The sequence below is a fragment of the Rhinolophus sinicus genome, linkage group LG04 (assembly GCF_036562045.2).
Source record: "Rhinolophus sinicus isolate RSC01 linkage group LG04, ASM3656204v1, whole genome shotgun sequence".
NCBI lineage: Eukaryota > Metazoa > Chordata > Mammalia > Chiroptera > Rhinolophidae > Rhinolophus > Rhinolophus sinicus.
In genome coordinates, this window is record NC_133754.1 from 140,036,801 (window position 1) to 140,062,559 (window position 25,759).

The following is a 25,759-nucleotide window of genomic DNA, read 5'->3' on the forward strand; positions in this document are numbered from 1 at the left end:
GCTTATCACTCAGAAATGCAAGGATGGCCAGTCAGCGACAACATAAATAATTTACCTTGCACACTGTGCTTCCGATCAGCGCTCACTAGGTCTTTGTGACTTAGACTCAAAGAATTTTTACAACTTAAATGAAAATAAAAGTTATCTATAGCAACTTACTTGTTTAACAGATAAGATAGGTTAAGGGTCTCATGCAAGGTCATATAAGCACTTAGCACTGAAGTCAGAAAGTTGGTCCGTGTCTCTTTATACAATTTCTGATGGAGCTCAAGATATGTCATAACTGCTTAGTAATGACAATGATAATCACAACCACAGCAACGAGAACACAGCATCTGCTTTTATGAAGCATGGAAGTATTTTGTTATTTTGTTTTCTCATCAACTTCAGATAAAACAGTAACATCCATATTGACATTCTTCGCTAATGACTATTTTTCATATAATACATTAACTCCATGGAGCATTGTCAAGTTCTTTGGTATTTCCCAAATAGTTTAGACATTTCTTGTAATAAAGACACAATCCTTGCTTACACGTATGTTGTGTGGGTGTTTTACCCCACATCCCACAGAATGCAGAGTGTCTACTGGGAATGACACAAATAATACACTCACTGCATTAAAAAAATGGTATCTGTGGCAACGTTAACGGGGGGTGGGGGGGATCTAAATTAAGTGGTCAAGCACACCTGGAAATTAATTTCTCATGCATGGCTTTTCATTTGGAAACCCATCAGTCAACAGTCCTCAGTGAATTTCTTGAGGTGCCTATGCCATGATTTCCCAAATAAACCACAGTACAGACCACAGAAACCTCAATTTTTACACAATGAGCTTCTTGGGCCCTCCACTCCTCACCCCACACCCTTCCTTGTTATTTACCGCATTTTACACATGTATTTTATTTCATGCTTTTATTAATCCAAGTCTTCCCTACCCCCTTTTCAGCAGTAACAAAAGAAGCTGTAGCAAATCAATGAACTCAGAGCAGAGAAACAGGGCCCAGCCCTGCGTACCCTTTCAACCCACCGGGCACCGGCTTTGCCGAGTGTAACCTGAAGTCTTAAAACACTTTCTAGACCAGCCTTAACGTAGAAATGAGAACTGGTTTGTCTCCCAAGTCAACACTTAAAATGAAAAGACTGGTGCTGTTTACATTGGGGGAGAAAGGGTGATGGATACTAATCCTTGACCTGAGATTAACTGGGAGAAACAAAGCAGAGTAGAAGTTTTGTTTTCACATTTGAATTACAGAATTAAGACAGGGAAGAGGAAAGGGGGAGAGCGGGTGCTGGGTGTCTAGGAGAGAGCAGACGTGTGCATAGTTTCGTGTGTTTGTCCTCTAGGCTCGGTTACACACATATCACCATGGCTAAACTGAAAGGCCTGTGTTCGCTTGACAGATTGGCAGTTGCATTTGTGTGGAACGCAGTGACTCAGGAACCATGAGACCAGCCCTGCTCTGAAAGGTGGCTGTCAACATGCATGGTTCATTAAACTTTTCTTCCAGCAACTTCTGAGAGGCTTGCAGGGTAGACTATGGAAGCCTGGGATAGCAGCATGTTCTTGATGCCTCTCAGTAGATGACAGTTGAAATATAAAACCAACTAACCCAGAAGGAAAAAGGAAAAGAAGCATCTGGGAATCCTCAAGGCAGTTTCAGTGTGGTAACTAGATGGGACATGCATGCTGCTAGGATTGAGCTTTCATGACCAGAATTTCTGTCCCCTCGAGACCTCAACAGGCGACAGGCCAGGCCATGAGGCCTCGAGCCACAGCTGTCCACACATTCCTCCCAGAGTGGAGGTTTCCAAACTTCTGTAGAACAAGATGGCTAGGGTTTTCTAGCTCTTATTGTTGGGTGGTGCTGGTCATGTAAGTTGAAAGCAGTCAAGCTTGTGATGATATCTTTATCCCACAGAGGGTGCAGAAGCAATATGCACATTCTAACCTAAAGGGACACTGTAGACAGTATATTAGATATTTCCATGGGGACCTGGGTGGACAGGCCAATATCAAGAGTCTCCCAGGTCAATATCAAGATCCCCTGGCACCTCAACATGATTTAGTGTGGGGAGAAGTTCCAAAAATAAGCAAAGTTAAGTATCCCATAGTTCAGTAGTGAAGAGGCACAAAATAAATTTAAGCTGATTCCTAGAAAATACAGAGATGCAATACTGCTGCAGTGAAGATTATGGGAGCATGTAGACTGAGATTCATATATTCTCATATTCTCTCTTGCTCTTTCTCTCACACAAACATTAGTTTTTACTTGATTTATACCTCATCTCTATTATTATCCTTTGATTATTATATGTGAGCTTCAATTGTATAGGGAACTTTTAGCTTTCCCTTTCTCTGTTTTCTGTAGATATTTTAGGAACCCTTTCCCTTATTTCCTGTTTCCCTATTCACTTTTGATGGGGCACATAAAGAGCATGAGATGAAATAATATAACCCATATGTGCCTGCAGCTAGGAGTGGAAGCTGGGACTTCCGCCTCACAGAATTCAGGACGTAGCTGCTGTTTTCACACATCAACCTGACTGTCAGGATGATTCTTTTGATTGACTTGAAGTGGCAGCTCCACTTTATGCAAAGCCTAACACCTGTCTTCTTCAATCATGTGTAATTGTGGGTAATTTTTTTTGAAATACTTATTACTAGTCCAATCTTCAAATACTGTTTTTCCCTTATCCAACTTTAATCAGTCAATCTATAAACATTTACCAGGTTCACAGTTGATAATCAAAGTGCCCAAAATTCAAGTCCCAGCCTTGCTACTTGCCATGCCATCTTGAGGAAGGAAATTTCTCCCCCTAAATATGAGCTTCTTTCTATTGTAAAGTGAGAATTATAATACTTCCCTCATAGATATTTTTGTAAGGATTAAAGATTTAAGGTACCAACCACCGTGCTCAACACGTAAGAGGTATGTAATCAATGGGAATTATTATTATATAGTATTTAAAATCTTTACAATTTTATAGTCACAAATTTTATATATTTATATACAAATGCATACTTGTATAAATATAAATATATAGAAATAAAATATATTTAAATATAATATAATTCCATTTTATATTTTATAAATTTTTAATTTATAATAATTATTATTTCCCAGGTGTCAGGGAAAATTCAAAGACAAAAAATATATATATATCTCCTTCCTTTCACAGGAGAGAAGTTCTATACATTTGAAGAAACAATGCTACATATGCTTTATATCAAGCATCACAGACTTTGAGATCTAAGAGATAAGAGTGATGCTTGTGTTATGGGGGTGAAGAGGAATGTTTAGTATACTTACAACTTGGCTCTCAATCACGGAGCAAAGAAGAGGGGCATTACTCTCCGGAGTGTGTTTCCCACGATGAAGAAATCAAAGATGTGGATGATGCAAGGTTTGAATGCACGGAGTGTTTCTATCAGCCAGACACACGCTAATATTGCAGACCTATGGGCTACTTCAGAAGTGAAAACACTCTTTCCCACGGCCACATAAAAACACCACGCATGCTCCTCCCTCCAGGAAGTGGAGCTTGATTCTCGAGGGGAGCCTGGACTTAGTGATTCACTTCTAACAATAGTGTGTGGAAAGGGAAAACCTGCATCTTTAGAGTGACGAAAGCTGGAAGATGCCACCTCAACAAAGTGATCAAAGTCAACACAGCCAGAGAGAAGGCGTGTCAATATCATGCATCTTAGATATGATACAATGAGATGTGCAGTGAGGTGCTCACCTCTGTGCTACTCTTCCAGAAAAGCCATAACCCCCATCTTATCATGAGAAAGTGACAGCGAAACCCAATCGAATTAAATTCTATAAGACACCTGGCAAATGCTCTTCAATATTCTCAAGGTCATGAAAGACAAGGAAAGACAGAAATGGCCACAGGTTAGAGAAGAGTAAGAAGATATGCTGACTAAATGCAACGTGGTATTCTGGGTTAGGTCCTAGAATCGAAAAAAGGACATTAGTGAAAAATTGGTGAAAGCTGAATACAGTATGTAGTTTGGATAATGGCATTGTAGCATGTTAATTTCATGTGTAGGATGTTAACTTTAGGGGAGGCTGAGTAAAGGGATATTAGAAGTCTCTGTACTCTCTTTGTAAGTCTTCTGTTAGTCTAAACATTATTTCAAAAATAAAAACATTTTAAAATCAAGCAATCAATGTCTTGAATAATTAGAATGACATTAATTTTTATGAGACATAAATGAAAAAATGTCTAGTTTTTTTGTAGAGTAGCACAAATAAGTAACTTCTACTATAGTCTCTCTTTATATATAATCATGTGTACAAATATATGTAATGTATATATGCACAATTTTGTTACAATTTTTATTTAATACACATTATATACATATATACTTTTATATACTATATATTATATATACATAATCATATATTATGTGTATACACATACCCATATATAAGCAGAGCACCCCAATTTATGGTGTGACAAAAAGTATTTTTAACCTCAAAAGGTAATTTCTCATAAACCAGAAGCATAACAGTTGGTTATGTTACCATGGCAACTCACAAAATCTGTGTAGTGCAGAACATGGCTAAAATGGGATAAAAACAAACTGTGAATCCCAAGTCCTTCAAAGGCCTCAAGGCCAAGGCAGAGTAGCGCAGGGGAAAGAATACAGACTGTGGGATCAGACAGAACTGTGTTGAAGTCCCAATTCTGCCATTCATTGTGTCATCTTAAGTAATTTAGTCTTCCTGAATCTGTTTCCTTATCTATAAATGACAGATGTTATCTATACCTCAGAATTTTAGCAAAAATTAAATGAGACAATGCATGAAAAGCACAGTTGCTGGCAGGTACAGTAAAATCTCCAAGGCTTCCTGTGTCCTACAGGGTCCAGAGTATGATGGTAACGGAGTATTGAGACAAATTGTGTTGGGACTGAGAGTTTGCTGATGTGGCTTTGGTGCTGTCAACCAGTAAGAGTCATGACAAAATTCCTCATAAAGGAATCCATTAGTGTTGATGGATTGGAAGGAGAAAAAGGAATTTTAACTTCCAATAAATGGCTAAGTTCCTAACTATGCATTTATACTAATCTGAACTATTTGAAAGATCTTATATAAATCCACATAGGTTACCTTACCTTGTGTTGCAGTTAACCAGGGTAGTGTGACAAGTCACCCTAAAACTTACTAACGTAAAACAAAGACAAAATTTATTCTGTCCTCATATCTGCAATTAGGGTGGGGCTCAGTGATAATGGCTCATCTCTGAGCACATGGTGTCAGGGTGGGCAACTTGAAATCTGGAAGCTGGGATTATCTCCAGTCTCAGTCATTCACTCATCTAGGTAAGACTGAGTTGGAATAATCAGCCAGAGGCTTTACAAGTGGCCTCCCCATATGTTCAGGGCTTCCTTCCAACATGGTGGCTGGATTTCTAGGCCGAGCACAACAGGAAAGAGCCAGGTGGAAGCAATACCTTCTAGGACTTAGTATCAGAAGTTACACATTATCACTTTTGCCATGTTTTATCTGCCAGGACAGCCACAAAGGCCCCCATAATCTCAAGGGGAAGGAATACAGACTTTGCATTGTGATGGGGGAGTGTGAAGGTCCTGAAGAGCATGAGACAGAAAATACTGCTGGCGCCATTTCTGCAAGATACAACCTGCCACATCTTATGAATGGTTGCTACTCAGATTTGCTAAATTAAAAGGAGCAGAGGCCAGTTATTTTCACATAATCTAGAAACAGAAAAATAAAACAAAGCTAGGTCTTATGTGACTGGGTGGGGTGTCTTCACTAACAGTTCACCTTTACCATATTTTAGGGACCGCATGCCCGGTCTTCTTTATTTTTCTCTGTATACCCACTACCACAGTCTCCAGCTTCTGTCTGAAGAGCAGCTCTCACTTATTCAACACAAGGCCTGAGACTTTGCCCTCAGCCCCTCTGTTTAAATGACTCATCCACTAATAGCAAATTGAGTCAATAATCAGACGTTGTCTGTGCGTGTCTCACAGTCTCTGAGACCTCCCTGAAGACTTCTGCATCTGCCAGCCCAATATTCCATGCCAGCACCTGCAACTCTTGAACCAGTGTTACCTCTGGCTGCGTGGACATGCTCTGCTCACCAGCAGTGCCTGTGATTTAGCACCTCTTAGGAGCAGACTTTAACCAATATGCAATCCCAACTGAGGTATAAATACCTTAGCTCCCCTAGGCTCCCTGCCAGGTGAGTGACACAGTGGGTGCCGGCGGCTCCTGGTCTGGCCGTGTCGCCCCAGCCCTCTCTCTAGGGATTGATCAGACACCTTGCTCTTGTTCAGGTAGTTTGCTTCTGCCAGTCAACATGCTGACTTTAGAAGCTCCAGAAGAGAGTTTCTAAAATTTAAAGAACCAAGGCAAAGATGCATCTATGTGGCGGCAACAGCAGATAGTGGTCACCCTGCAGCTCTGGAAAGCCAAGAAAGATGAGCAGGCCTTAAAGAGAAGAAATATCATAAGTCTCTACCCTGATCCAGCTTCTGAACAACTGACCAAAGGGGTCAGTCTCACCCTGCAAGAAATAATCAATGGTGTGAATGCCTCCGATCCAGACCTATGTTTCCAGGCCACCCAAGCAGCCAGGAAAATACTGTCGCAGAAAAGGAACCCTCCTCTAAACCTGATTGTTGAAGCAGGGCTCATTCCCAGGCTGGTGGAGTTCCTGAAGTCATCACTTCACCTCTGCTTGCAGTGTGAGGCCGCCTGTGCTCTGACCAACGTTGCTTCAGGGACTTCGGAGCAGACTCAAGCTGTTGTGGAAGCAGGAGCCATCCAGCCCTTGGTTGAACTTCTGTCTTCCCCACATACGATTGTGTCTGAACAGGCAGTGTGGGCCCTTGGTAATATAGCAGGTGATGGAGCAGAATTCAGAGACTTGGTTATCACGAGCAATGCCATTCCACGTCTGCTGGCCCTGGTTTCATCAAATATACCAATTACATTTCTGCAGAACATCACGTGGACCTTGTCCAACCTGTGCCGGAACAAGGACCCGTACCCTTGCAAAAAAGCCGTGAAGCAGATGTTGCCCATGCTCTTCCACCTCCTGCAGCACCAAGACAGCGAGGTTCTCTCTGACATCTGCTGGGCCCTCACCTACCTCACCGATAGCAGCAACGAGCGGATCAGCCAAGTGGTTGACACGGACTGCCTGCCCAGGTTGGTTGAGCTCATGGCCAGCTCAGATCTCAATGTCTTGACCCCCTCTCTCCGCACTGTGGGGAACGTCTTCACGGAAACGGACCTCCAGACGCAGGTGGCCATCGATGCAGGCATCCTGAGTGTGCTGCCCCAACTCCCGAGGCACCCCAAGTCCACCATCCAGAAGGAGGCAGCCTGGGCCCTGAGCAACATGGCCGCGGGGCCCCACCAGCACATCCAGTAGCTGATTGCTTGCAATGCGCTGCCTCCCTTGGTGTCTCTGCTAAAAAATGGAGGTTTTAAAGTCCAGAAAGAGGCTATCTGGACAGTGGCTAACTTCACAAATGGGGGCACCGTGGACCAGCTGATCCAACTTATCCAAGCTGGAGTCTTAGAGCCACTGGTGAACCTGCTCACCATCCGAGACACCAAAATTATCATCACCATCCTGGACATCATCAATTCTCTCCTCCGATTGAGCTGTTCTGAACAGGCAGCAGACAAGCTTTTGGAGAAGGAAAGCCTGTGCCTTCTGATTGAAGAGCTTGGTGGGGTTGATAGAATCGAGGCTTTGCAACTGCATGAGAACCATCAGGTTGCCCTGACTGCTTTGAACATTATCGAGAACCACTTTTGTGAGGAAGAAGAAAATGGCATATTACCAGCCCTGGACCAAGATAATGAATTCTTAAAGCTCTTAACAAAAAAATACCAAAGCTCCACAACTTCTAAACCGAGGACCAAACCTTAAAGGGTAACTTCTTTAAGAAGCAGCACTCCTATATCTTGGTGGACCACAGTTACAAAGCTTTTTAAACTGAATGTTAATAAAATTTTTGACATTTTCACCTCTATTAGAAATGCAGTTAAACCAAAAAATAAAAAAATAAAAAAATAAAAAATAAAAATAATAAAAAATAAAACAAATAAAAAATAAATACCTTAGCCTCCAGCTCTATAGGATGGGATAACTCAGACATACATTTCACACAGTTTTCTAACTGGATTAAGCTCCAGTTGCCAAGTAGTCCCTTGTTTGATGAGATACCTTTTATTGGCATATTCCCCTTCCATATCTTACTTTTCCACTCCCCTACAGATGTATCTTGGGATTTCCTCTAAAACAAATTTTTTGCACTCAAATCCTTGCCTAGACTTTTGGGGAAACCAAACTAAGACTCTTAATCTCTCTCAGTGCCCTGATTTCAAAACCTTAGGGGAGCAATATGATGGGTCCAATTGGGGTCACATGACCATTTCTTATCCCGCCTTCTATAACTGGGGGAATGGGTCATGAAATGATATGGCTTTCAAGGCCTCTGATGAAGAGGTTATAGATGGGAGTCTCTGGGCAGACGGGCACTCCTTTATACCCAGACACTGCTACCCAAATCTTATAAAAAGTAAGGCTCCAAATTAAAAATGGAATGTTTACACCTGTAATCCTGCCTGTGTATTTGTAGATGAATTAAGTAAAGCCCTTTATAACTTGTAGAGATAGTGGTGTACCAATTATATAGAATCTACTGTGCCAAACACTTTACTTACATTCAATCTCTCATTTTATCCTCACAACAACTGTATATTTTGAGAAGTGGAAACAGATCAAGAAAGGTCTTTAAATAAGACAGCTGTTTGAACAGCCAACACATTTCAGCATAAAATAACATTATTTCAGATCACTCACCATCTTATTACAGATTATTGTAGAGAGTCACCATTATTTGGAAGATCCCTTAAAAATAAAATTAAACACATAAATAATGTTGTCTGATAAGTTATGTGTGTTTGGCTTCAACTACTTTATTATAACTTACTTATGAATGAGGCAGTTAACTCTTCATGGGCTATTAACTCTGTAAACATACCCCAGAATCCTTTTCTGTTTCAGTCTAAAAGAACACTCCAAAAGTAGTTACACCAAAATAGTCCCCCCAAATGTTTTATTACAAAAGTTTAAATCACATCAAATGTAACACCTAAATTATAATCATTTTAGCAGCCCCTATTCCCCACCAGTTAGATACACCAGGTAGGAACAGAGACTTCCTCCAAGTTTCTCACAGTATTTTCTAGGGTCCCCAAAGTGACCCACTTTGTCAGCTATAGTCCCCATTGGCCCCAAGTGTCCCTCTCCTATTTCCACTAAACCTATCAATGTCAAGTGAAGCTGCTTGAAGGAACCACTGCAGTATTATGTTGACAGTGCCATCTTGAGCAATGATGCTTAAAGCAGTCAAGGAGCTGCCAATTCCTCACAAATCAGGGCACTGAGCAGAGTTCAGGAAGAATGGCCTCTCTCAACTCACTGTGCTCCACCCGATGCCAAATAGCCTAACCCAGACCCAGGATTTCCTATGAATTCAGTCCATTTTGTCACTTATTCTCTATCAAAAGAGGCTTAAACCCAGCCCAAGGGGTCAGATGGTAACAGAAACCACAGGCGGCTCTTCATCCATTATGTCTGCCTCCTATACAAACAACATGCATTTATAAGCATATGTACTGAGGCCGACGAGGGTGAGTGTATAGAGGAAGGGCGATGACGTTTCTCCTTATCAGTCTCTGACCCCACTTTGCCAGGTTTGTCATATCAGGAGCACTACAATATATCTAATCTCTTGAACAATTCTATTATTGTTACACTCAAATTTTAATTGATGCAAAACAACCATCAATAGCATGGTACAGGAATGCACGTAAACAATCCTCACTACCCCACTGGACTGGATTTCTCAAAGGCATAAGACACCATGAGACAGCTCAAGAGGGACTAAAGTGATGTAACTACAAGCAAGACAAGCTGAAGAAATGCTCCAAATACACACAGAAGCACAGCTTAAAATAATAGGGCAAGCCTGACGACGCCTGAGAATGAAATAACAGACATCTCTGCCTGGTGGGTGACAGTTATATTGAAGGAAACGCAAGTAACACCAGGCTCTGCATATAGCAATTGCTATTTCATATCAAAAAATGATCTTTCCATGTGCACACCTTGGAAAGCATCGTTGCACCTTCCAAACGCACACATTATTCACCATCCCACACAGAGCAATCCACTACGTGTTACCCCTTAAAATATGAGTACGAATATCAAGCAGCCTTTAGTTTTGTTTAAAACACACTCTGTACTCAGGGGACACTCAAAACCTTTGTTGCACTTCTGTCCAAGGCCCTGCCAGCGTGGTCAATTAAGTATCCAAGCCTTAAGTATATGGGATAGGACGTAATGTTTGCTCTAAGCTGATTCTTTCAACAATAAGTTTTAAGTGAATATAAATTGCATACGTTGTGCCAGCCCTGTGTTTAGTGTGCTAAATGTTTTACCTAGACTATCTCATTCAATGGTTATCACAACCATATCAGATACATCTTATTGCTATTAAAAACCCAGGCTTAGAAAGGTTAAGTGATTCACCCAATGTCACAGGGCTAGGTATGACACGACAGCATTGAAACCCCAGCTATCTGACGGCAGGTTAATAATTCCAATATACTGCCTTCAGATTTTGGGCCGTTGACTATATTCTAGCCAGTTCTTCTGACTTGGGCAGTGAGGGTGTTAAGTAGGTATCTGTTTAGGCAGTCTACTTCCAGGAACTCCATCTTCCTTCCTTGTTGATGAGTAATTGTTCTTCCAGTATCTCCACTTATGCAGTAATTTTGGCAGGATTGAAAACGGGTTGGTGGTAATTGGTTGGTTCCAATGTGCCGTGTGGGGCGGCCTGCGGGGTCTCTGCTCCCACTCCCCACATAAGAACACAGGATGTGGCTAGGCCAAAAAGGAACACCCACGGGGCCATAGGTAGGGGAGTCACACCACTATGGTCTCACTGGAGGCTGGGTTCACACGACGTGCAACCTGCTGTCGGCTTTGCTACCAACCGACCGACTCTCCTCGACTCTCCTCTTTCCGCCTCTCTCCTCCACCTCAGAGTCTCCACTGTGGGGCTCCTCCTCTAATAGGCAGACCCGAGCTTCTAGCGCTTCCAATGGGGACACCTGGTCCGGCACCTGGGCCATTTCATTAAGTGCACTTTCCGTGTTGAGACTCTAGGCCGTGAGGAACATCCAGCCCACGCGGCCGGCTGTAGCCTTCTCCTCCTCCGGCAACCGCTCAGCCAGAGCCTGCAGGGCCCTCTCCACGCTGGCTGGAGAGCCGTCCATGTCCTCCCACCCCTCCTTGGGGGTCCAACTCCTGAGAACAGTGACCACCGGACACCACACAGTGTGTGGGGGCCACACGTCCTCCTGCCCAGAGTCAGACGCCATTCCTACCTGGTTGGAATCTTGCTCGCCATGCCAGGTGTCTGAATGGTTGGTGGCCTCAGTGTAAGATGTCCACAACTCTCGGAGCTTAAGGCCACAGCAGATCACCAAAATGAAGGCAATGCCATCCATGGCCAAGAGGGTGATGTGCCAGCTGAAAGCTTGAGTCTCCCAGGCAGACTGTACCTCTCCTTCCCGGTGTCGCTCCTCATGGGCCTCCCGAAGCTGGGCTCCCACACGCACAAACCGCTCCACCATGCTTCGGTAGGTGTTGGCCGGCACCATACCCTGCTTATAAAACTGAGCTTTTATACATGTAAACTGCTCTAGTACATTCCAGAGGGTTTTGGCCGACACCACACCCTGCCACTGCGCCATTTGTCGTGCAGGGTACCACGCGGGGCAGCCTGTGGGGTCTCAGCTCCCACTCCTCACATAAGAATGCAGGACATGGTGAGGCCAAAAAGTAACACCCACGGAGCCATAGGTAGGGTAGTCATATCACTATATTCTCGCTGGCGGCATCCGCCTCTCTGCAATCCTCACTCGCCAGCCACCATCTTTTTGCTAGCCCCCATTTTTCTGCTAGCATAGCCACAGCAGTTATATTAGTGGCCAATGGCTCACTGGTTACAGCTGACGGCCAACTAGCCACAGCTGATGGCCATGCAATCACAGTTGATGGCCATTTACTACCTGAGCCAGCACCTTTCCACGTGAGGCCGAGAGCCTGGAAACTGCACTCCTGGCTCTGTCCCCACAAATATGGATTTCAAGGTGAACAGATTCACATTTACAGAAAGATCCATGGAAGGTACGGCCCTCTCCTCTATGTAGTTAATCAACCCAGGCAGTACAGTTAATTTGGTCGGCCTCTCCTCACAACCCACTCACAGTACGGCAAAAACCTTTGTAGAATTAGGTGGTGTTTCCAAGTGCTCAGAGGCTCGCTTCTTACCATTGTGTGATGTGGCAAACCCACGAAAAGTGGGAAGGGATCACTGTGTTCCACTGTGTTCAGGGCCACCATGGATGTCCCACTACTCATTTCATCCTCCAACGCTGCAGGAACTTGTATATAAAGGAGGAGGCAAGGGAGCTAACATCCCTTATTCCGTCCTATGCTGAGTATTCCATCTACATAACTTATTTATGTTTCACAAGAAGCCTTTGTGACTGATATTCCTCTATTTTACAAATGCAAACATAGAGATTTCAAGAAGTTCAATATTGCATCCATGTGTGTCTGACTAGTTAGTGCCAAACAGGTATAAGCACTCAAGTCTAATGTCAAACATCAAGAGTTCGTGCCACTGACAAAGCTAGTTGTCACAGTTTCCTGATTTGGTCTGATGAGGTTAAGAGCATCTCTGTGTGCATAAGGGTATGTTATAAACGTGACGTGTGCAAATAGTAGACCTGGTTTAAGAAATCCATTAAAAACGAGAGGGAGAAAGAGAGCTGCAAAGGTGGGAAAATTCATGTTTCTCATGGCACCTCTCAACCCCCCAAAATGCAGATTTATTCCTAGTATTTTCTGGGATCAACCACATTCAAACATAAATCATACAGGGGAAAAAATCATCGTTTTTGTAGACCAAAATGCCTCATGTTTGCTGCCTATGGAAATAGCATCCCGTCCACTTAGCCCCTCCAACATCCCCACCCATGAGCCTCAAATTAAGTTTACAAACCTCTTACAGACGCATTGCTGCTGCCTAGGAAATCTGGCAAAATACGAAAACAGTAGTTTCACACTGGTGTGGGTGTAAAGTTTGAATAAGATATTGTATTTTAAAAATTGATTTTGTATACTCCTTGGGCCAACTTCCTGGAATTAGAAGTTTCTTTCACACTTCACATTCTCTTCAGACTTCTCAGATATCAGTAAAAATAAAGAAAATGGGAACCATGGCAGAACAAAACCATAATTCAGGAGTTGGGTAATAGGTGAAAGATGCTAATCCCAGTTGAGAGGAGTTCATAAAAATGAATCCCACCCCCCCTTAGGGCAGCAGGAGCATTGCCTCATGAATATTTATGGTGGAATATGGGAAGTGTTGGGAAACAGACCAGCAGGGGCCAATCTACCCGAACAGCTGGGGATCATTTGGGTGTTAAAATGAAGTTTTAAGGGACACCATTTAGATAAAATCATATTTGAAAAGAATTATGCCTGTGTTCCAAATAACATCCAGTGTAGAGCAATTTTGAGTTTTATATGCTTTGCAAACATCTGCTTGCTTTTAAACTTTTCTCATCTTGTGCTGTAAAGTTGGATTCAGTTTCAAAAATCTCCCATATTTTTATGTTGGGGTGATCCAGTTAAAGAGGCTTATGAAAATGTTTAAAAGAAAAATATTGTGTATACATATACGTATATGTCATGAACTGACTTTTCAAAAAGCACTAACTTTAAAGAGGTGATATGTATAGTTGTTAAGCACATAGACTCTGAATCTAAATTTCCTGAGCCTAAATTTCAGCTCCACCACTACCTTTAGGCTGTGTGGCCTTGGGCAAGTTACTTAACCTCTCTGATTTAGTTTACTAATCTGTGAAAATGGGGTCATAAAGGTACCTTCTCCTGTGGCTGTTATGAAGGTTAAACAAGTTCCTGGTTCATAATGAGCTGTGTTAGTATTAGCCTTCATCATTGTTATTAAAATTATTCTCATTTAATTGGAATGCTGTGGTACAGGGTGTAAAATGAGAACCATATGCTTACACCAAAAAGCTTTGAAAGAATTAAAAGACATAATGAGCATAGTACCTAGCTCAAATGCTATGTACAGAGATACTTACAGGGAATTACATGTGAGTCAAAAACCACTTTTATCATCAGCTCCCATCACTGAGTTTTCCTGAAATAAATTTGGTCATTCTCCAACAAAAGTAAGTAGTTACTAACAACTAAACCAAAACTGCCATTAATGATTCAATGCTTCAGTGTCACTATGTTTTGCTTAGGTATTAAGAATAACAGTGTGTCACCCAAAGGGTTTATTTATGTGGTGTACTGAGCTGAATCTCTTCTCACCCTATTTCACAGGAAATTTTCTTTTGGTCCCAAATCCTTATTTTGTGCACTTATTATTTAATTTCAGGCATCCAAAACAAAAATAAGAAAGAAGTAAAACCACTGAAGTCTCCATTTAACAGATTGCTTATAGATTTATTATTGTTACTGTAGTTTAATTGTTAATTTCAGCTCTGTCAAATTTCCAAATGCTGCTGTGAATGATTAATAATTCATATATCCCTTTCAAGGAAATACCTGAAAGAAGGTTCACCACAGTTTGAAATCCAGGTTGCTGCATGAACGAAGAACTCTACCTTGCCCAGAGAGCAAATAACTTGCTCTCAACAGTCTGTTCACTTCACAGCAGCCAGAGTGAAAATGTAAATATGAGCATGTCATTTCACTGCTGAAAACTCTTTAATAACTCCCAAATTCTCTTGGGATGAAGACTGAAATACTTCGTAGAAAATGTATATGGCATGACTCTGGGCTAGCCTCCAGCCCTCCTCGCTGGACTGTCTTCCTTCTTCCTACTCCATGTCCTAGCTACACTGCCCTTCAGCTGGTGCCTTGAACTTGCCAACCTGTCTCCTGGCCAGCGCAAGCTAGAAACATGTCCATGCTCAGGAAGACCAGTAGTCTGGGGCCCCTTCAAACAGACAGTCTTTACATATTTGTTCAACATGTATCTAGTGAGAGTGGGGTGAACCTAATTTTCTATTAATAAATCTTGCTTACTAAAACAGAGTTAATAGACAACTTACTTCACCTGGGGGTAAACAAAATTGCTATTTCGAAAAAATTGGACTATTTTCATTTGGTCTCTCGTTTTTTTGTCTCTCTCTGGCTTTCTTTGTCAATTCCTATACAGGACAATTTCTTAGGGAGTGGGACAGTATATTTAATGGGTATGTGTTTTACACCACGCCCGATGTGGTTTTGGAATTTCAGATAACTGTGACTGCCAGTTTCAGACATACCTGTACCAAGCAACTTGTGTAAGTGCACAGTAAGACCACTCAAGGGAAATAGACCAGTAATGGGGCTACTGAAGCATTTCTGTAGTTTGGGGTCCTGATGAACTGTGCAGCTAGTCTGCCCCATAATCTGGCCCTGCCTCTCCTAGGATGATACTCTACTACCTCAATTCTAGATAACTTCTTAGTTTTCAAGCCTACGTGTAAAATCACCCCCAACAAGGAAATGTCACTGGCCCTGAAGACCAAGTCAGATCATTGAGTGACTGTATTTTGTCAATTCTGCATTGTTCTTATATTTTCACGTCTCCAAAATCTACATGTGACTTTCTAACAAAGAGGTCTTGCCACCCCATGGGTCAGATCAGCTGGGTGTCCTGACACGGTTGTCATTGCCAGCACATGCATGAGTGGGTGTCAGTCATAGTCAACGGAAGCCCCTCGACTTTTTGTTTAACAAACTACTTAAGATCTAGTTGAGGAAAGAATAGAAATTCTAGTTGGTATTTGAAAAGCTTCTGTTGACACTTTGTTGTAAGATCAAGAAAGCACCAGAATCTAAACTCTAAGAATTGGTTATCAGCTGCTGGGAAGAAAATTCCAGACCATAGTGAAACACTCTTAAGAAATGCTGTTCCCCAACTCCCTGATGGCCAAAAACTGACACTGTCTAGAAAAGTAGGACATTGATCACTCTGAGTCAAAAGTGATCCGAAAGAGTTTGACCAGCAGTGTGAACAGTTTTAGAAATGCCTTATTTAATTTATATTTTCCTTTTCATGTATGCACAAGAGTGACAGATGATAAAAATATCTATGTTCAAGTAAGTCTAGAGTTGTTTTAATAAATACAAAACACGATGTATAAATAAGACAGCATAGAGCGATAATTTGATTAGCAGGGTTTCATCTTTCTTAACAGTACATAAAATAGTGAGGTGACTTACAAGCAAGTTTTATGAAACATGGTATACATTTGTATGGTTGCCAGGGGTTTTATCCATTACATTTATCACAACTGCAATTCTATTTGAGTAATTATTTGTTTAATATCTATTTTCTCAACTTCTCTGTCAATATGGAGTGATGTCTACACTAAAGGAAGCAGTCAGTAAATATTTTATAGTGAATGAGTGAATTAATACATCAGTGAATGAGTGAATGAAGTATGCTTAGATTTTTGTTCCAGGCTGTCCAAATGTTACCTGGGATCTGCACTAATTGACCTCCCGGGCTAGATGGTTGCAGGCTGAATCTGAGTTATAAATGTGTGTTGCTTGATGGAGTACAATCGTCCTCAAAAAGTTTTTTCTAAATAAAATTGAGTGCCTCTAGGTGGGGCATGTGGTCCCCAATTCACTGTCCGTATTGCTCTTATCCATTTACATCTACATTACCTACCTGCCTCTTGAAGGCCGTTGAGTCTAAAATGCCTGCTGTGGGCTCTATGTTAACACCTAATCACATCCTTCAGATAGTCGAAGGATAGCTATTGATTTGTGGGGAAAAGCCCCACCCAGGCCACAAATGTACCCGTGAAAACACTTGCTGTTGGGAAATGTGTAGACCATCAGATTCAGCAGGTGGCCCAGTTTCTGCACTAATAATGTATCACTGGTGCTTCTTGACTTGGCCTGCAGCGTGTCAGCGCTGCTGCTTCCTGCTGCCCACAGGTGGCAGTGGTCCTTCACTATTGCAAAAGCCCCAAATGCCAGTGTCGCCTTGAAGCCTTGGAATCGTGGGCCCAGGAGATGTTATCCAGGTCAGGGCAGTTTGTCTGACTATCACGCCACCTTTAGGATGTTGGTGCCTACCTGCAGTTTTTACAGGGCAAAGAAACTCGGCCCCCTGTGGGCGTACAGTGTGTTTACATAGCTGAAATGTAAAGGGCAGTCTGCAAGTGAAAAGGTATTTTTCCCATGTGGTTTAGACCAAGTGCTTTTTCCAGTCCTTCCCATCAAATAAGGCAGCAGGAAGGAAAAGGTGATTTTGCTGTTAATTTTATTCCCTTAATAGTCTAATCATTAGTATTATCCTAATGTGTTAGTATATCTCCAGCTTGAATTGACAGTATAATGAATTACAAAAATTAAGGCACTTTCAGAAAGCATTAGACAGGGTGTCCTTATGTATTTTGAATGTTTAACACCATTCTGTATACGTATGGCGCAATGGAAAGCTCAGTTTTAAAGGGGTAGAAATTGAGCAATATGCTAGCGCTCGCCAATTGTTTCCAGGTAACTTAGCATTTGATAAATGTAAACTATAAAACCAAGGCGTCTGTACTTTATCTTCCTTCTATATAAATCTTGGCTGAATGTGTTCTATTTGTAACTCAGTTACAAAAGTACTTTGGTTTTCTTAAGAACAGTCCCAGAAGTGTAAATATTCCTTAATAACACATGACAGACTTTTAAAGACTTTTCTGTTAGAAACCATGATATTACCTACAGCAAAGAATAAGCCACAGCAGATAATTTTCAATGGAATTTTAACTACCCCAGAGTCAAGCTAGTCCCACTGCATATATGACCATTAGCAATGGTATTTGTTGGTGGTGGTTTAAATAAAATAACTTTCCTCACAAGAGAAAAAATATAGGGTTATGAAAGCGATATGACTATGCACAAGATTAGCAGTTTATTCCTTTTTGTGATATGACATTCAGAAATTATCAAGAAAAATCCAGCCTTTTAAAAAGTATATCACTGTTGAATACATGGAACATGCTTTAAACAGGCCTCTTAGATTGAAAAATCCTTTTGCAAAATTAGTCTCTTGTAGATCAGGAAAAGCATGTTGAAGACACACAGCCCCGTTTAGATTTCAAAATAAAGAGAAGGAATAAGATGATACATAATAAACATTAACAACTTATTTTTCTCTACTTGAAAGAGACTTATTTAACCTTTCATCTCACTCAGAAATAAAACAACGGGCATGTGGCTGTTCTTGATCAGGCAGGGTTAGCTTCCCTAGCGCAGCTGTGCACATCTGGCGCCTGAGTCCCCATGAAAACCCAGCTCTACAGACTCATCGCACGAGCTCTAAGTTCTGTGATGATAAACCCCTGTTGTTAATGTCCTCCCTGGATTTGTACCTCCATTCGACTCCCACACCGGAGCTAACCTCTGCCCAATGCTAAGCGAGTACCGTTTGTATACCTCTCACAGACCCTCAAAAATTTGTTTATGACCAGCTGTTGCAAGAGGAAGCTATCAGACACAAGGAATAAATACAATACCAGGCAGGTGTTAGGCACCACTGGCACTGGTAGGTTTGGGCATCAGAACCTGGGGCCACACCCATGACTCCACACTTTGTGGAGAGGCTGATCAGGCGCTGATTTCTCAAGCTTCTTGGGGATGGGTCTCTGGCCCAGTTCAACATCATTCCCTCAGTGCTTCTAACTGCGTCAGCAAAAGTTGCTGAATCTACAAACCCCTTTGAGGGCAAAACCAGCATGTAATTCAAAAGCACTACCCAAGTCGCTAACAGGGAGAGGAATTTGCATTTACTAAGTTCCTACTATAAGCCAGGCTCTTGACATGCAGTAGTACCTCAGTGAGTGTTAAGAGTAGCACTAGGAGAAATTTGATGAGTCCCACTTTACAGATGAGACAGCTGAGATTCAGAGAGGTTAGCTAACTCATTTGCCAAGTCACCCAGTTTATTACCTACATCTTGTTAACCTAGGTCCGCTGATTTGTGAGACCTGTGGTCTTTTCACTAATCCATTTTCAATGTCCCCCTTTTCTGTTGTATTGTTCCCCAAATAATTATTTTTAAATACTGCTTTGGAAAGGGCAATCCCAATGCCTATGAAATTTATTCCCTTCATACTTCTTTAAAGGATCTCGGGAGGGGGGAAGGTAGTCAATATTAACTGTGGATTTGGATATAGCACTTACTTTTATAAAAAATATTGTTTTCCCTGAGTTCAATGATATGCATCCTTGATTTTAATGGAAAGCCAGGTCCTTTTTATAATGATTGATTTCAGCACCAGTAATACAAGTTACATAGATTCAGTTCCTAGATTGGCAGATAATCACAGACAATGAAGAGCAAGTCTACACTTGGCCAGTATCTACAGGAAAAGAAATAGGCAAGTGTACGAATTTTCCCCAGAGGATGCTCAAGATATACAGCTTTACGGCATGACTTGAGATTCTTTCAGCTTCCGTGTCCCAGCTGATCAATGTAGAATTACAAAGAGCATAGCTTTTCTGTTGAGAGCTCCAGATGACCGCGTACCCATGGTTCATGTCTACTGAGAGTAAAGCAAGTCACCTGATTTTCAAAGAGAATTTCAGATTGACAGCTTTCAAGAGGATTGGCATACATGTTCATCTCTGAGATAGAGCAATTAAACCAGAAATCTTCAGATTCTAGAACATGTTGTGTTTGGCTTGCGGTTAGGCATCAAAGGCAAAGTCTTCCTCATTATGTTTGAACAAGGATTCTGACTGCCGAAGACCTCCCCACTCCAGTTTCAGCCTCTTCTTCCCTTTACTCGGGAAATATAGAAGCTTGGGAAACACCCACGTGTTCATTGAATCACTCAGGTGTAGCCCTGTGCAAAGTACAGATGATGTTAACCCCAGTGACGCCTGCCTTCTGGGGCCTAGAGACTTCAATTAGGAATTGATTTTTCTGAATTAAAAAAAAAAAAAAAGATAAGTTTGATAAATACTGTGAAAAGGTTTCAAACTGATGACTTTATTTCATTTTCAGAACTTAAACTCTATCAGAAAATAAGATAGCATAATTGTCAGCCACAAAATCACTCTCTATTGCTATAGGGAATTTTCACCAGCTGACAATCATCATCTCAGTTTTCCTTATTCCTGTTGTGGAAGGAAAAAAAATTATTTCCACTAATAACATTTTCCTTGAGTCTGCCTAGCTATTTTGCAGATATATTTGTTGTTGCAAAGACTGTCAATGGAAACTAAAAGTAAGTTATACGTTGGAACACTCAGAACTTAGATCCAGATTGATTTCCATTTGTTTACAGTGTAGACAAGCTAATTTAATTAAATATTTTTAAAGAGCCATGCTTCACTGGGATTATGACCTAAGACTTTCTATAACCACAAACATGTCAAGTTTCCTGATGCACTATAAAGAGCCCTGGGGCCTGACAAAGGAGACTTGAGTTCACACCCCACTTTTAGAATGATATTGCTATCAAATGATATCCCCAAAGTTATAGCAACTGTAGCCTCAGTTTCTCTAGCTATGAAAAACTCAATTATCGTTAGGGCCCCTTCAAGCTTTAACCTATTTGTTCTAATGTACTAAGCACATTTTCAAAATCTTCACAACATAAGGAACATATTTTAACACATTTTTCAAAGCTCAGAACTAATGTTCCTTGATAACTACTGTATGTCAATTATAAGGAAAGTAAAATGAGGATGCAAGTGAGACAAGGTGGAGATACAGTTATTTTCCACATGCTGAGAGCTCGTCTAAAAATCCACAACAACTATGGAAGAAAGTCGACATTCCCTTGTTTCCTCCAGCAAATGTCACAGTGAGCCACGGGTCTGCGGAGAGAGACTCTCTCTCCCCAGCAGCGCCGAATTGACTGAGTATCTGTGCAGAGGGGCACTTGGGACCCAAGAGGGCTGTCAGCACATCTGTGCTTCCGGAGTCTTTTCCAGACCAGGCTATGGGACATCCACCCAGCACAGCAGCTGGACAGCACATCCCTGGCCCTCATCCCATGAGGATTACTATGAAAACAGGGATTTTAGGGACACATTACTCCCCCTCCAAATTCAGAGTTTGGTTACCCATCATCCTCTTTGGACACAGACCAGTAGAAACTCATGTGTTAAAGAGTACCCACCTGCCACAATGTTTTTGAATGTAACTCAACCAAGTTAACTGTCAACACTGGCAGGGGAAGAAAGGCAGGGAACTGGAAATAGTTGGACGGGAAGCTTTTGTACCCCAAAGGCTCCAAAAAGCTCTTTTGTTAATTATTCGATGTTGCCAGCTAACAAACTGAATGTTTCAATATCTGCTAAGCCTGTAAGTAGTACGACCTTATGAGACTGATCAAATGAGGTAAACTGGCTATTCCTTTCCAGAGAGTCAGATTTCAATGAAGCCAAACACAATTTCTGCTGCTATTTTACCAGCAACCTGGTTCCATCTCCCTTTTTTTTTTTTTTTTAATTAGGTACAGTGCCGTTGTCAGGCATCTACACCATCCACGCAGTGGTCTCCCTAATAAGAAAAGTGCAGATCTGACACCCTACAAAATCTTTACAACATTATTGGCTTTATTCCCCAAACTGTCTTTCGTATCCCCACGGCAATATTGTAGTTACCAATTTGTGCTTTCTAATCCCCTCACCTTCTCCCTCACCCCCACCTCCCTCCCATCTAGCAACCATCAGTTTTTCCTCTATATCTCTGAGACCATTTCTGATTAGTTTGCTCATTTATTCAGTTCTTTAGATTCCACATATAAGTGAGACGATACGGTATTTGTCTTTCTCTGTCTGACTTATTTCACTTAGCGTAATGTTCTCTAGGTCCATCCATATTGTTGCAAATGGTAAGATTTCATTCTTTATGGCCGAGCAATACTCCATTGTATAACAGCTATATACGATTTCCATTTCCCTCTTGTGTTCACTGAGCCAAGTTAAGTTACAGCCTGATTCAGAGATACTGAGATGCCTGTGACTGAACAAAGGTAAGCGCTGAACTAGAGGTTCCCTTCTTGACTCTCGTCCCAAACTGAGTCTCTGGCTCTGATGGCAGCACATCAGTGGTTTCTCTGGATGCCTCGGTTCACGGTCATTCATTCAACAAGTATTTTAATGTCTGTCTTATGGTCTGGGGAAATAAAGATGAGGCAACATAGTCTCTGTCCTTATAGAGTGCCCAGACAGAAGGTAATGACACACTGTAAGTGGCAATGCAATGACAGAGGTATGTACCAGGTGCACATAAGGGGCAGAGCCTCTACAGCTGGCTGATGGAATCAGGGAAAAATTCATGAAGAAAGTCTTGTGAGGGTACGCTAGAAGGATGAGAAGGTGTGTGTCTGCTGGACTAGTTTGGGGACGCAGAGTGTGGCAGTGAAGTCTTAGGAAAGGGTATGAGCAAAGACACAGAGATATGAGTTTAGTGCATATTCTTACAGCATACAATTCAGAGTGTGTGGCAGTTCATGGTGATAAACAGATAGGCAGCAGCCGGATTCTTCTCCTGAATTCAGACCTTTGCAGGTCGAGGGCTCCAGCATTTGTTGTGAATACCTCTACCAGGCTCACCTTATAAGGAGGTAGAATGCAAGGTGTGAATCAGACCCTGTGGCTCAGGTCTGCAATATTGAGGGGGGGAGAGTGTGCCCCATCACTAGAGATAGCAAATAGTCTAGAGGTTCCAACCACAAAGTTCATGTCACAATTTAATGCACCCCCATAAGGCTCCCTGACTCCCTCAAAGTGAAGGGACTCACTCTCCCTCATACTTAGTGCATATTTGATTCTCTAAGTCATTTCAGGGCATTAAGCTGGATTGACAGAGTTATCTTGCAAAGCTTAAAATGGCATGTCATCAACTTCTTTCACCTAATTCAAGTTTTAAAATGGAGTCCTACCACTAGGGACAATTAGCCACAAATAACAAACAAGGCAGTATGAGCAGGCCGATGACAGATGTATACAAAAAAGTATCACATTAGGTGTTATACGTCCATTTAGCCTCACTCATTTAACACACTGTTGCTGTTATATATGTCACTATGTAGTAGAAATTATAGGGAGAATCCTGACAATCTCACACAGTAAGAATCCAAGCCAAGAAATAATGGAACCAACAGTGACTCATTTGAATATTTGTTACATGAAAAAGAAAATCTTATCATAAACCTTAAAGGATTATTAATGATTGTACTTAGTATTCAAAGAGGCCAGAAGGACTCGTGCATATAAAATGCTGACTTTTATACCCACTTTATATCCAACTTTGAATAAGCCATATGCTCTCCTGGAAGTTTCTTACCCTATCCTTAAATTGAGGCTCAGATTTCTGGTCAAGAACCCAGGAAACCTATTACCCTATGACCTTTAATGGCCAAAAATGTCAGATGGGGAGGAAAAATCATTACCTGTGTGACTAAATGAGACCTCCTTTATTTTCACTTCTTGACTTTAAACACACACACAACAGAACATCAAATTAGAAGACAGAACTAAAATTCCATTGTAATGAGATAAAGAAATGGCAGCAAGCTCAAGTCACAAATTCAAAAATCATATCAATGGAGAACAGAAATCAAATATGCCCAAGCACAGTGGAGATCTGGGACTACACTCTCTGCCCTATTAGGTCCAATTTCCTTCATGGAGTTGCAACCCATGGAGAAGGAAGGAAGCAGATATACCCTCACTAATGGGAGCTGAACAATGCCCTGCTCTGGCTAAGAGCCTGAAACTGTTATATTCCTGCAGAGTAAAAGCTCCAATCTGATGTCATACCTACTTCTCAGCTGTGTATCATTGAGGGCCAGGCTAAATTATCATTGAAATCCTCTGATGGGAGGGGTGAGCATAGGGATAATTAAAAAGAAAAACACCCACTTAAGGTACCTTTCAAACAAAAATTACATGTACACAAAAATAACTATCAGTGGGAAAAACAGTTAGTAAACAATAACCAAAAAATTGACAGCCAAGAAAATAAAAATTATAAAGCAACATAAAAGTATGTCTTTCTAAAATCTTCAAGAGGGAAATAATAATAAACCAGCAGATTCTAAAACCACAACGTGTGATAATAAATTCATGCATAGAAGTCTTAGAACTTGTATTTTTAAAACAATAAACTGGACATGGGAGAGATACAAGATGGCAGAGTAGATAATCATTGTGCCTGCTTCCTATCAGGAACACATTAAAATTACAACAAAATTATACAACAATCAACCTCGAGAACTATCTGAAGTCTAGCTGAACAGAAGTTTTATAACTAAGGACATAAAGAAGAAGCCAGAAAGAAACTGGTAGGAGGGGCAGAGATGCAAAATGGGCCCCACACCGGCATGTGGTGGATGAGAATCAGGAGGGATAGCTCAGCTGTGGAAGTTCCCCCTGGAGGAGGAAGGGATCCCAGCTCTCCATAGCAGGCTCTCTAGCCCAGAGTACTGGTGCCAGGAAGAGGAGCCCCCACAGGTGGTTGTGAAAAACAGTGGGGATTCCAACCGTCCGGGTGGGACATAAGGCTGCAGGAAACCCAGACATCATCTTAAACGGCCCACACATAAACTCATTCACTTGCAGGCACTCACCTCGGGCCCCGGCAGAGGGACAGTGACTTGGGGGGCATCAGTGGCATGTGAGGGGCAGACTGAGGAGTGTGGCTTCTGGATGAGGGCTGGAGGACATCACCATTCTCCCTGTGAGGAGGCCTCCTTCCATGCAGCCGGCAGCCGGGCTCCATCTTTCCTGTGTTGAGCCCCTCCCCCACATGGCCAAATCTACATTGGTCTGACGAGCTCTGCTCATTCCACCTTGCTGACTCTGCTGGGACCCCGCCCTACCCAACTTCCCCAACACCAGAAGCACTTTCTCGCCGAGCAGCCAGCCCCGCCTGCATTGTACTCTTTCTTAAAAAACTATCTGGGTCAGCGAGCCCCAGGCAGGCGTCGACAGGCTTCAGTGTGCTCTGACACTTTTGCTGAGTAGCTCCAGGCTGAGCACTGGCATGAAGCTACAATGTACATTAACCTGGTTAACATAACTCTTCCCACTTTGTGACTCCCTAAAACCCTGTCTCAACCAACTTGTGTACCACACGAGGCTTTATCAGTGGCTAAACATTAAGGGAGCTGGCAGGTGGCAGTAGACCTCAGAGTGCCCTGGCTTTTTGTGAAGCTACCCCAGGCCTGGTACTGGTCACAGATGTTCTGAGTTTGCAGTGTGGCCTCTCTTATGGACCTCCAGGTTTAGCACAGGGAGCAAACATCTGCAGATCCCTTTGTAGCTCCTACCAGGTAGTCCCTGGCTGGTCACATGCAATGGGTGACCTGCACCTGTACTTGAGTCCCTCCCAAGATGGCCCAGAAGCAACATACTTGGAGGCCAGCTTCAGACCACAGCAAAGCATTGCCTAGTTAGACCCACAAGAAGCACACACAAAGGATGGTGGTCTCAACAGGCACCAGAGCCCACTGAGTGGGGTAAACCCTCCACAGAGCAGCCTGTAAGTTGTGGACATGGCCAAACCCCACAACCAATCAGGCTGAGGGTCAATCCTACCCACTTTTGTACCAATAGCAAT

The 25,759-nt window shown here is 42.1% G+C and overlaps 1 protein-coding gene and 1 long non-coding RNA gene across 2 annotated transcripts in view; one reads left to right on the top strand and one right to left on the bottom strand.

The window, feature by feature from the left end:
* The window catches only part of LOC141571343 (uncharacterized), a 361,216-nt gene that overhangs the window by 274,870 nt on the left and 60,587 nt on the right, over positions 1–25,759 (bottom strand). The window lies entirely within an intron of this gene.
* On the top strand, positions 6,343–7,929 carry LOC109441251 (importin subunit alpha-8). The gene is given in 1 exon segment (XM_019721445.2): positions 6,343–7,929. A coding segment is annotated over 1 exon segment (1,587 nt).